General features: G+C 39.6%; 1 protein-coding gene across 3 annotated transcripts in view; it reads right to left on the reverse strand.

The window, feature by feature from the left end:
* The window catches only part of PEX3 (peroxisomal biogenesis factor 3), a 38,250-nt gene that overhangs the window by 17,138 nt on the left and 7,313 nt on the right, over nucleotides 1-13,799 (reverse strand). For all 3 annotated transcript variants that reach the window (XR_005528233.1, XM_039230872.1, XM_039230871.1), the window contains exon 3: nucleotides 2,636-2,717. Coding sequence is in view for 2 of the 3 variants with exons in the window: in XM_039230872.1 (XP_039086803.1) it covers nucleotides 2,636-2,717 (82 nt within the window). In the remaining variant the exon portion in view is untranslated. The remainder of the gene's footprint in view (nucleotides 1-2,635; nucleotides 2,718-13,799) is intronic.

Genomic DNA, 13,799 nt, shown 5'->3' on the forward strand with positions numbered 1-13,799 from the left:
TCCCTTTAGGAAAATATTGGGGGACTCATTACTGTACACACTTGCTGAAATATTGCAGGGTTCTGTTCCCTGGGAACCCAACCATCTCTTCAGTCAGTGAGTTTTGAGTCTGAAAACAGGCTCAACTTTGGAAACTGGACAAAGGATTACAGTTGTGGAGAAGGGGCGATCTCAGCCCCCTGCTTATCTATTCTTGCTCTCTTTCGATTATGTAGAAAGCATTACCCTGTTGGCTACCTCAGATGCCATGTTCTATTAACCATCTCCATAAGGCTACAGGTTAGGTTCCCTTTGCTGCCCGTTTTTTTTTTCTCCTAATGCTTATTTATTTCTGAGACAGAGAAAGAGACAGAGTAAGTGGGGGAGGGGCAGAGAGACAGGGAGACACAGAATCTGAAGCAGGCTCAAGGCTCCAAGCTGTTAGCACAGAGACTGATGTGGGACTAGAACCTACCAACTGTGAGATCATGACCTGAGCCAAAGTCAGATGCTTAACCAACTGAGTCACCCAGGTGCCTCTACTGTGGTAATCATTTCACAATGTATGCATTTTCAAAAAATGGAACAAAATTAGGTATGTGTCTTCAAATCTTTTTTAAAGATTCTAATTCCAAATCTATGTAGGATAGAGAAAAGTACTTTTTATGCAATGGTTCCTCAAATGAGTTATCTGATGAAAATCAACCCTAAATTAAGTATCTTTAATATCACTAAAACATCTGTTTAAGAATTAAACCAGGGGTGCTCAGTGGGTTAAGCATCTGACTGGGTCTCGGCTCAGGCCATAATCTCAGGATTCCTGAGTTCGAGCCCCACGTCTGGGCTCTGTGCTAATAGCGTGGAGCCTCCTCGGGGTTCTGTCTCTCCCTCTCTGCTCCTGTCTCTCTCTCTCAAAATAAATAAATAAAAATATACTTAAAAAGAAAGAATTAAACCAATCCTGGGGCCTCTGAATGGCTCAGAAGGTTAAGCGTCGCCTCTGGGTTTCAACTCAGGTCATGATCTTATAGTCCTGAGATCAAGCCTGTGCTGGTGAAGAATCTCTCTGCCTCTTTTTCTGCTCCTTCCCTGCTCTTTCTCTCTCTCTTAAAAGAAGGAAAAAAACCCAGATTCTTTCCTGACAAAAATTCATTGCCATTATCAATCTTAAATAAGAATGCCAAGTGTTGGAAACACTGGTGGATGTTTATTTGTGATTTATGAAACTGACAGAATAAAATTATCAAGTCATTTATTTATTTCTGATTATTATCATAATTAGTTTAAGGAGAAAATTAACTTGCCTGACAGGCTTATATAAGACTAAAGTTGACTGAAAACTAATACAAAAGCAGTCATAAGATTGGAGGCCTTATTTCAACACTTTGTAAGGGCTCAAGCCCCTGTTTATCCAAATATTTTTTCAAATGGACACTCCCCCCCCCCCAAAAAAAAAACTAAACAGTAATTTCAGATCAAAAGGCCAAGAAAAAATACACTAAGATGCTTAAAAGAGGAAACAGTGAATAGGGAGAACTACTGCCTATCATAAACTCTTAGGAATTTAAGAAATTCTGTGTTCTAAGAAAAGAGGAATGACACCTCATCCAGGAAGCTGTCTAGGGTTATCCATCAAAATAAATCCCTTTTTATCCTCTAGCCTCTCACATTATCTCCCCACATTTTGCTTTTACTTTTTACCATAGACTAAATATAACATGTCTTGAATTATGATAATTTATGTCAAATACTCCATTCTTTGGATATCAAAGTCTTAAAGGGAAACAAATTTTAATTATCCAGAATTCTCTAAAACATAGGGAACACAGGCTCTTGCAGGAAACAGTAACTAACCAAGAAGGAAAATGCTACTATATTCATTGTGCCTGTTACTATGTTGCTTTTTATAAAAGTGCTATTTGCGTATTTCATTTGTGTTAACTTCCCCAATAAGACCCAAACTTAAGGCAATTAAAAGCTATTTCTCTGGGGCACCTGGGTGGGTGGCTCAGTCATTTAAGCATCTGACTCCTGATCTTGGCTCAGGTCATGACCCCCAGCACAGAGCCTGCTTGGGATTTTCTCTCTCCCTCTCTCTACCTTTCCACCACTTGCTCTCTCTCTCTCTCTCTCTCTCTCTCTCAAAATAAGAGCTTTGTGCTCAGTGAACTATCATAGTAAGGTAAATTACCATTATTGTATGCTCAGGTTATATTTGCACTTCATTTTGTTAATAATAAAAATTGTAAATTAATATGCCTTGTTCAAAATGTATGTCCATGTGCTTTACCTATTATACTGTCAACTCTTTAAGAAGCTTTACAACATCTGGTTCAGGAACATGTTCCATAAGCACTCAATAATTAAATTTCCGAATAAGGTCAAAGTGGTATAAGATCTATTTAAATGAAAACCAAAAGACACACAAATATTGTTGACCTAAATACTTTGTGCATCAAGGTAGAGCAAAATTAAATGGACAAAATAGGAAGAATTCAATGACAGCTACCAAATATTTTTCTAAAGAAGTCTGTATGAACTTTAATTAGAAAAATAAGGAAACGAAGATGTTTTAAAAATATTTTACTGCATTCTGTAGATTTAAGTGCCCCATATAAACAACAACAACAAAAAAATGAGGTTAACTCGCACTTACCTGTTTTTTAGCAGAGCTGTGAGGCTCTCGGAATTGAGTTGCTGCATTAAGGCCTCTCTCAGTGTTGGAAGCATGGACAGCACTGCAATGCAAACAGGAGAAAACAGGTTGCAGGTGACAAGAATGCTTCATGACAGAAGGCACACTGTCGTAGGCTACATGATAGGACTAGCCAGGGCTGGGAGGGAATGTCAGGGCTAGAGTTTGTTATCATTTTTCATAATAAACACTGATTATAGGGGCACCTGGGTGGCTCAGTCAGTTAAGCGACCGACTTCGGCTCAGGTCATGATCTCACGGCTCATGGGTTCAAGCCCTGCGTCAGGCTCTGTGCTGACAGCTAGCTCAGAGCCTGGAGCCTGTTTCCAATTCTGTGTCTCCCTCTCTCTCTGATCCTCCCCGCTCACCCTCTCTCTCTCTTTCTCAGAAATAAGACATTAAAAAATCTGATTATATATGAATAAATCATTTATCTGCTTATGTTAAGTGAAGAGAATTATATATATATATAAAAATATATATATATATGATCACAGCAATGTAAACAAGTACACATACAAGAAAGAATGGGAAGAATTATTCTGAGATGTTAACAGTGGTGATCTGTGGGCTATAGATTATTAATAATCATCTTTTTTCTTCTTTTCTGTACTCTCCAAATGTTTTTTACAATGAATTTATTTCTGATATAATAAAATGATCAAAAACATTTTTATCTTTAGCTATACTTTTTGTTTCATATTTTATTTATAATTCTAGAAAAGTTTATTTATTAAATATTGCAAAGCATTAAGCGCTAATTGTAACCGAGACAAATGTGTGTGAGGGTAGGAATTAAGAGCTGCTGGGTTGTAGTTCTGGTTTTGCCAATGGTTATTGCCTGTAACTCCCAAGAAGTTATGCGAAGATAAAATAAGACACAGTACTCCATGGAAAAACACAGCATGTAATTTATACAAGCTTATTTATGTCTCTATGTATGGCATAAGAAATGCTGTGGAAATGCACATATATAAGTTAAAAATTAATTTCTAACTCTAAATAAGTAATGATAACAAAATGAAAAAAAATCAAGAGATCACAAATACCACATTCTAAAAGGGAAAACTTCAGTGTATGATATTTATTTCTTGACTAGGTAAGACATGTTAACTATAAAATATATATTATTTTTTCTCTAGAAAACTTGGCTTTTAGCCTACTCTAGACATTTATTTCAGTGCTGCACTATGGTAGCTTCAGCATAGTTCCTCAAGTTGTGTGATTCAATCACTTAAGTCATTGAGACCATTAACTAAAGTCGCAGCTCAGAGCCAACATAAAAGTTGACTTATCTCTTAGTGGACTTGATAGATATACCTAGCCCAAGTGCAAGATGCTCCCCTACCAAGAAAAATCAAGGCTGGAGTCCTACATTCAGAAAATGGAGTTAGTAGGGAACTAGTTTAAAGATTATGTGGTAAAACCACATGATTCTCTTCAAAAATTCTCCTGATAAGAGCCTTTTACTTTTCATTTAGGCCTATTCAATTCTTCTCTTCCAGGCACTTTTTCCCCCTTAAATAGTTTACTGTCAAGTTGGTTTCCATCCCAACAAGTGCCCTCCTCATGCCATCATTCTCCTTCCTCTCTCTCCAACCCCCATCCACCCAGTTTGTTCTCAGTATTTAAGAGTCTCTTGTGGTTTGCCTCCCTTCCTCTCTGTAACTATTTTTCCCCCTTCCCTTCCCCCATGGTCTTCTGTTTCTCAAGATCCACATATGAGTGAAGACATGCAATATCTGTCCTTCTCTGCCTGACTTATTTCACTTAGCATAACACCTCAAGTTCCATCCACGTTGTTACAAATGGCCAGATTTCATTCTTTCTCATTGCCATGTAGTATTCCATTGTATAAATATACCACATCTTCTTGATCCATTCATCAGTTGATGGACACTTAGGTTCTTTCCATGTTTTGGTTATTGTTGAGAGTGCTGCCATGAACATTAGGGTACATGTGCCCCTATGCATCAGCACCCCTGTATCCCTTGGGTAAATTCCTAGCAGTGCTATTGCTGAGTCATAGGGGAGTTCTAGTGTTAATTTTTTGAGGAGCCTCCACACTATTCTCCAGAGGGGCTGCACCAGTTTACATTCCCACCAACAGTGTAGGAGGGTGCCTGTTTCTCCACATCTTTGCCAGCATCTATAGTCTGCTGATTTGTTCATTTTAGCCACTCTGACTGGCGTGAGGTGGTTATCTTAGTGTGGTTTTGATTTGTATTTCCCTGATGATGAGGGACACTGAGCATCATTTCATGTGTCTGTTGGCCATCTGCATGTCCTCTTTGGCGAAGTGTCTGTTCATGTCTTCTGCCCACTTCTTCACTGGATCATTTGTTTTTCAGGTGTGGAGTTTGGTGAGTTCCTTATAGATTTTGGATCTATAAATCTAGTATAGATACTAGATTTTGGATACCCTTAACCTGATATTTCATTTGCAACTATCTTTTCCCATTCCATCAGTTGTCTATTAGTTTTACTGATTGTTTCCTTTGCCGTGCAGAAGCCTTTTATCTTGATGAGGTGCCAGTAGTTCATTTTTGCTCTTGATTCCCTTGCCTTTGGGGATGTGTCAAGTAAGAAATTGCTGCGGTTGAGGTCAAGGAGGTTGTTTCCTGCTTTCTCTTCTAGGGTTTTGATGGTTTCCTGTCTCACATTCAGGTCCTTTATCCATTTTGACTTTATTTTTGTGAATGGTGTGAGAAAATGATCTAGTTTCCTTCTTCTGTATGTTGCTGTCCAGTTCTCCCAGCACCATCTGTTAAAGAGACTGTCTTTTTTCCATTGGATACTCTTTCCTGCTTTGTCAAAGATTAGTTGGCCATACATCTGTGGGTCCAATTCTGAGTTCTCTATTCTATTCCATTGGTCTACGCGTTTGTTTTTTGTGCCAATACCATACTGTCTTGATGATGACAGCTTTGTAGTAGAGGCTAAAGTCTGGGATGGTGATGCCTCTTGTTTTGGTTTTCTTCTTCAATATTACTTTGGCTATTTAGGGTCTTTTGTGGTCCCATACAAAATTTAGGATAGTTTGTTCTAGCTTTGAGAAGAATGCTGGTGCAATTTTTTTTTTTTTTTTTTACAAATAGTTTATTGTCAGGTTGGTTTCCATATAACGCCCAGTGCTCATCCCCACAAGTGCCCCCCTCCATGCCCATCTCCCCCCCTCCACCCCCCACACCCATCAGTCCTTAGTTTGTTCTCATAGTTCTCTCATGGTTTGCCTCTCTCCTTTTCCCCCACAATTTCTCTCCTTCTTCTCCCTCATAAGCCTCCGTTAAGTTCCTCCTGATCCTCCTATACGTGCAAACATATGGTATCTGTCCTTCTCTGCCTGACTTATTTTGCTCAGCATAACACCCTCAAGGTCCATCCATGTTGCTACACATGGCCAGATTTCATTATTTCTCACTGCCATGTAGTATTCCATGGTATAGATAAACCACATCTTCTTGATCCATTTGTCCGTTGATGGACACTTAGGCTCTTTCCATGTTTTAGCTATTGTGGAGAGTGCTGCTATGAACATTGGAGTCCATGTGCTCCTATGCCTCAGCATTTCTGTATCCCTTAGGTAAATTCCTAGCAGTGCTATTGCTGGGTCCTAGGGGAGTTCTATTGTTAGTTTCCTGAGGAACCTCCACACTGTTTTCCAGAGGGGCTGTACCAGTTTACATTCCCACCAACAGTGTAGGAGGGTGCCCGTTTCTCCACATCCTCGCCAGCATCTAGAGTTCTCTGATTTGCTCATTTTAGCCACTCTGACTGGCGTGAGGTGGTATCTCAGTGTGGTTTTGATTTGTATTTCCCTGATGAGGAGGGATGCTGAGCATCGTTTCATGTGTCTGTTGGCCATCTGGATGTCCTCTTTGGAGAAGTGTCTGTTCATGTCTTCTGCCCATTTCTTCACTGGGTTGTTTGTTTTTCGGGCGTGTAGTTTGGTGAGTTCCTTATAGATTCTGGATATTAACCCTTTATCTGATATGTCATTTGCAACTATCTTTTCCCATTCCGTTGGTTGCCTATTAATTTTCTGGGTTGTTTCCTTGGCTGTGCAGAAGCTTTTAATCTTGATGAGGTCCCAACAGTTTATTTTTGCTCTTGATTCCCTTGCTTTTGGGGATGTGTCAAGTAAGAAGTTGCTGCGGTGGAGGTCAAGGAGGTTGTTTCCTGCTTTCTCCTCTAGGGTGTTGATAGTTTCCTGTCTCACGTTCAGGTCCTTTATCCATTTTGAGTTGATTTTTGTGCATGGTGTGAGAAAATGATCTAGTTTCATTCTTCTGCATGTTGCTGTCCAGTTCTCCCAACACCATCTGTTAAAAAGGCTGTCTTTTTTCCATTGGATATTCTTTCCTGCTTTGTCAAAGATCAGTTGGCTGTATACTTTTGGGTCCACTTCTGAGTTCTCAATTCTGTTCCATTGGTCTATGTGTCTGTTTTTGTGCCAATACCATACTGTCTTGAGGATGACAGCTTTGTAGTAGAGGCTGAAGTCTGGGATGGTGATACCTCCCGTTTTGGTTTTATTTTTCAGTATTACTTTGGCTATTCGGGGTCTTTTGTGGTTCCATACAAATTTTTGGATAGTTTGTTCTAGTTTTGAGAAGTATGCTGGTGCAATTTTGATTGGAATTGCATTGAATGTGTAGAGTGCTTTAGGTAGTAATGACATCTTAACTATATTTATTCTTCCTATCCATGAGCATGGAATGTTTTTCCATTTCTTTGTGTCTTCTTCAATTTCCTTCATAAGTTTTCTATAGTTTTCATCATACAGATCTCTTGTATCCTTGGTTAGGTTTATTCCGAGGTATTTTATGGTTTTTTGTGCAATTGTGAATGGGATCAGTTTCTTGATTTCTCTTTCTGTTGCTTCATTATTGGTGTATAAAAATGCAACCGATTTCTGTACATTGATTTTGTATCCTGCAACTTTGCTGAATTCATGGATCAGTTCTAGTAGGCTTCTGGTGCAGTCTGTCGGGTTTTCTATGTAGAGTATCATGTCATCTGTGAAAAGTGAAACTCTGAATTCTTCTTTGCCAATTCTGATGCCTTTTATTTCCTTTTGTTGTCTGATTGCTGATACTAGGACTTCCAGCACTATGTTAAACAACAGTGGTGAGAGTGGATATCCTTGTCATGTTCCTGATTTCAGAAGGAAAGCTCTCAGTTTTTCCCCACTGGGGATGATGTTAGCTGAGGGCTTCTCATAGATGGCTTTGATGATGTTTAAGTAGGTTCCTTCTATCCCAACTATCTCGAGGGTCTTTATTAAGAAGGGATGCTGTATTTTGTCAAATGCTTTTCTGCATCTATTGATAGGATCATATGGGTTTTATCTTTTCTTTTGTTAATGTGATGTATCACATTGATTGATTTGTGAATATTGAACCAGCCCTGTAACCCAGGAATGAATCCCACTTGCTCATGGTGGGTAATTCTTTTTATGTGCTGTTGGATTTGATTTGCAAGTATCTTGTTGAGGATTTTTGCATCTGTATTCATCAAGGATATTGGTCTGTAGTTCTCTTTTTTTGCTGGGTCTCTGTCTGGCTTGGGAATCAAAGTGATGCTGGCTTCATAGAATGAGTCCGGAAGTTTTCCTTCCATTTCTATTTTTTGGAACACTTTGAGAAGAATGGGTATTAACTCTGATTTAAATGTCTGGCAGAATTCCCCAGGGAAGCCATCTGGCCCAGGGCTCTTATTTGTTTGGAGATTTTTGACAACTGGTTCAATTTCCTCATTAGTTATGGGTCTGTTCAGATTTTCTATCTCTTCCCGTGTGAATTTTGGTAGTGAATGTGTGTTTAGGAATTTGTCCATAGTATTCCCTGATAATTGCTTGTATTTCTGAGGGATTGGTCGTAATAAATCCTTTTTCATTCATGATTTTGTCTATCTGGATGCTCTTTCTTTTCTGAGAAGCCTGGCTAGAGGTTTGTCAAATTTGTTTATCTTTTCAAAAAACCAACTCTTGGTTTCACTGATCTGTTCAATGTTTTTTGAATTCTATATTGTTTACTTCTGCCCTGATTTTTTCTATATCTCTTCTCCTACTGGGTTTGGGGTGCTCTTGTTGCTCTCCTTCTAGTTCTTTTAGGTGGGCTGTTAGATTTTGTACTTGCTCTTTTTCTAATTTCTTGAAGTAGGCCTGGAGTGCAATGTATTTTCCTCTTAGGACCACCTTTGCAGCATCCCATAGAGTTTGAGTTGTTGTATTTTCATTTTCATTTGTTTCCATATATTTTTCAATTTCTTCTCTAATTGCCTGTTTGCCCCATTCGTTCTTTAGTAGGGTGTTCTTTAACCTCCATGTTTTTGGAGGTTTTCCAGACTTCTTCCTGTGGTGGATATCAAGTTTCATAGCATTGTGATCTGAAAGTGTGCATGGTATGACCTCAATTGTTTTATATTTATTGAGGGCTGCTTTATGACCCAGTATGTGATCTATCTTGGAGAATGTGCCATGAGCACTTGAGAAGAAAGTGAATTCCATGGCCTCAGGATGAAGAGTTCTAAATATATCTGTCAAATCCATCTGGTCCAATGTGTCATTCAAGTCAATTGTTTCTTTAGTGATTATCTGTCTAGATGATCTATCCATTGCTGTAAGTGGAGTATTAAAGTCCCCTACTATTAAAACATTCTTGTTCATAAGATTGTTTCTGTTTCTGATTGTTTTATGTATTTGGGTGCTCCCATATTCGGTGTATAGACATGTATAATTGTTAGCTCTTCCTGATGGATAGACCCTGTAATTATTATATAATGCCCTTCTTCATCCCTTGTTACTGCCTTTACTCTAAAGTCCAGTTTGTCTGATATAAGTATAGCTACTCCAGCTTTCTTTTGACTTCCAGTAGCATGATATATATTTCTCCATCCCCTTACTTTCAATCTGAAAGTGTCCTCAGGTCTAAAATGAGTTTCTTGTAGACAGCAAATAGTTGGATTTTGTTTTTTTTATCCATTCTGCTACCCTATGTCTTTTGATTGGAGCATTTAGTCCATTTACATTCAGTGTTATTATTGAACAATATGGGTTTAGAGTCACTGTGTTCTTTGTAGGATTCATGCTTGTGGTGGTGTCTCTGGTACCTTGTGTTCCTTGCAACATTTCCCTCATAGAGTCCCCCTCAAGATTTCTTGTAGGGCTGATTTAGTGGTGACAAACTCTTTCAATTTTTGTTTATTTGGAAAGACTTTTATCTCTCCTTCTATTCTGAACAACAGGCTTGCTGGATAGAGGATTCTTGGCCGCATATTTTTTCTGTTCATCACATTGAAGATTTCCTGCCATTCCCTTCTGGCCTGCCAAGTTTCAGTAGATAGGTCTGTCACCATTCTGATAGGTTTCTCTTTGTATGTTAGGGTACTTTTATCCCTAGCTGCTTTCAGAATTCTCTCTTTGTCCTTATATTTCGCCAGTTTCACTATGATATGTCGTGCAGATCGATTCAAGTTACATCTGAGGGGAGTTCTCTGTGCCTCTTGGATTTCACTGTCTGTTTCCTCCCCCAGATTGGGGAAGTTCTCTGCCATAATTTGTTCAAGGACTCCTTCAGCACCTTTCCCTCTCTCTTCCTCTTCTGGAATTCCTATGATACGGATATTGTTTCATTTGACTATATCACTCAGCTCTCAAATTCTCCCTTAGTGTTCCTGGATCAGTTTATCTTGCTTTTTCTCAGCTTCCTTTTTTTCTATAATTGTGTCTTCTAATCCACCTATTCACCTCTCTGCCTTTTCAATCCGTGCACTAGATGCCTCCATTTTATTATGCATCTCATTTATAGCATTTTTTTAATTCATCACAATTATTTTTAAGCTCCATAGTCTTTGTAACAATAGTTTCTCTGATGTCTTCCATGCCTTTTTCAAGCCCAGTGATAAATTTTATGACTATTATTCTAAATTCTTGTTCAGTTATGTTGCTTATATATGTTTTGAGCAGTTCTTTAGCTGTCATTTCTTCCTGGAATTCCATTACAGAAGAGTTCTTCCATTTTATCATTTTGGCTAGCTTTCTGTCTCTTGTTAGTTTTAAAAGCTTGTCATGCACTCTGCACCTGCGAGTACTGCTGTATAAAGAAGGGTCTTGACTGTCCAGGGCCTGTCTGTTCAGGAAGTGTTCTTTGAATGGTGTATCTTGGTCTCTCTTGTTGAAACTTTGGTTATTTTATTTCCTTACTCATAGTGGTATTTGGGACTCTCCACCACGTGTTCTTTGGTTTGCTTCTTGAGGTAGCCCTGGAAAAGAAAACAGACAAACACACAGGGAACAAAGGCACACAAACGCACAGACAAATCCAACAAACAACCAAACCAAAAGGGAAAAAAAAAAAAAAAGACGGAAAAAAAGGAGGAAAAACAAATAATAAAAATAAAAAATAAAAAAGTAGAAAGGTCACAGTGGAGGTGCAGAATATACATCTAGAGAGTGGATTAAATGTGACTGTTTAAGCAAACCAATGACCAAAGTGCCCAGTCCAGCAGAGGGGAGGAATACGAATGAGACAAGGGAAAATATATCTGAAGAGAACTGACGTAGAATTAATTGTGGAAGTACATCCATGTTTGTCTTGCCCTGGGCTCCAATAAAAAAACAAAAAAAAGCAGCTCTCTACCAGGAAAAGGTGTGGTTTGGTGTAGGTGGGTCTTAGCCTCCACTGCATCTTCTGGGCTGCTCCCTGAGGTCTTGCCCTGGTGGTTGTGGGGAGAAAAACGGTGGCGTCCCAGTCTCTTCTTGAACCAAGCATTCCAGATTATTCTTTTGGGTGCGATCTCCCTGTGCCGCAGGTGTAGCCAAGGTGGGCCATGCTCTATGTCCCAAGCCACACCTCATTTCCAGATCTTAGTCCGCACTCTTTATTGATACTGCTCGAAACAGAAACCCGCAGGCTGAGTCCTTCTGAGCAGTTTCAAGCCTGCTGCTTCCCCACTGGGGATCGAGCTGGGAGAGCGGTAGAGTGGTTTCAGCCCACACCGCTTCCCCTCCGGATTGAGCTGGAGACCAGAGGAACAGTTTCTCCTGGCCCCGCCTGGGACCGGGTGACCCAGCTCAAAGTCAGAACCACAGCTGGAAACCGGATTGGTCTCTGTCTCCAGCCAAGGTTTTTCTCTTCTCCAGGGACTGTTCTTTGGGCAGTTTCAGCCACTCTTTATTTTCCCCTCAACTAACCGTGGCTCTCTGAAAAGGGGGCTCCCTCCTCCCCTCCATGTCTCTGGGTCCCGGTCCATTTTTATCTTCCCCAGTTCACACTCATGCACCTATAAGGTTGTTTTCTTAGCGGACTCTGTCTCCTTTTCCTCCCAAACTCCTGGATTCTGGAAGGGTTCCTATGGCTTTAGGCCTTCTCCATTTGAGAGATGGGGGCGAGTGAAATGTATGGAACGCCCTACTTCTCTGCCATATTGTCTCTCCAGGCATTTTTTTTTTAACAGTGAACAAATATATTTCTGTATCTAGTTGAATACAGTATTCATATTTTCCTGTCGCCATTTGGTCTCCATGATAAACAACCCCAGTCCAACCACAAATCACAAGACAACCCTTCACCAGTTATGAATCTGTGTGACCCTGAGGAAGTTATTTAACCTCTCAGTGCCTCAGTTTTTTCTGTAAACTGAGGATAACATTGGAACTACCTTACAGAATTGTTGTAAGGACTGATTGAGACAAATAAAGGATTTAGAACAGTGCTTCTTTGCACATGAGAATGCTCCATAAGTGTTAGCTCTTATTATTACCTTATTTGACCTCTTCTGACACATTCCAGTTTGTTTATTCTTAGCATGTGAGAGTCAGAAATGGACCTGTACTCTGACTACTCCAGAGCATACATACTGTAACTACCCTTGACTTGAACCAGGATTTTATTAATGTAGTCTAAAATTAATTTAGTATTTCTAGAAGTCATATCAAACTGTTTATAACAAACCTTATGCTTAACTAGAATTTCCAGCCCTTATTCATGTATCTTGCTTGCAAGCAAACTTAGATAATTCTGTATCTGTACAATAGACTTTTAATGCAGAACAATTCATTTATCCCAACCTACCACTGTGTATAAATTTCATAAGCATCACTTCTAAATCTTCATAAAGCCACTGTGAAGAGCACAAAAACACTTTATTAGATACTATCTTTCGAGTTGGGGCCAATTTTTTGGGTGAAAAAAACCAGCTAGATTTACCTGAAAGTACTAAACTTTTCTAGTATATCCATTATGTCTTATTCAAAAGGATAGAAACTTAATCGTATGATGTGCAACCCCATTATCAATGCATACCAGAAAGCTAATTTGGAAACCTTTCAGTGAACCTATATTTGGCTCCTATCCTATTTTTAATTACTTATATGCAGCTATTTATTCATCTGAGGGTTGTGATGGTCACAAAATGTGCCACCAAATCCAAACCTGCTAGGAGGAGTGTGAGTCCATTACCAGATCCGCACCACTGCCAGACAATGAGAGTGTTCCATGGAGATACTCCCACAGGTCCATTCCTGTAGATCTTGTCTGCCAGGGAACTCAGGGAACTTTGGCTTAAGGACTCCCCACTGGCCTGCCAAAACTTTCTTGAAAACGTGCTGGAGACTGAGACTTTTCTTACATAATCTTCCTTCTCACTACCCTTGACCCAGCAACAGCACTACTGGGAATTTACCCAAAGGATACAGGAGTGCTGATGCATAGGGGCACATGTACCCCAATGTTTATAGCAGCACTTCCAACAATAGCCAAATTATGGAAACAGCCTAAATGTCCACCAACCGACAAATGGATAAAGAGGATGTGGTTTATATATACAATGAAATACTACTTGGCAATGAGAAAGAATGAAATCTGGCCATTTGCAGCAACATGGATGGAACTGGAGGGTGTTATGCTAAGTGAAATAAGTCAGTCAGAGAAAGATAGATCCATATGTTTTCACTCATATGTGGATCTTGAGAAACTTAACAGAAGACCATGGGGGAGGGAAGGGGAAAAAATAGTTACAGAGAGGGAGGGAGGCAAACCACAAGAGACTCTTAAATACTGAGAACAAACTGAGGGTTGATGGGGGGTAGGGGAGAGGGGAAAATGGGTGATGGGCATGGAGG

The sequence above is a fragment of the Hyaena hyaena genome, unplaced genomic scaffold (assembly GCF_003009895.1).
Source record: "Hyaena hyaena isolate Hyena2069 unplaced genomic scaffold, ASM300989v1 scaffold_52, whole genome shotgun sequence".
Lineage (NCBI taxonomy): Eukaryota > Metazoa > Chordata > Mammalia > Carnivora > Hyaenidae > Hyaena > Hyaena hyaena.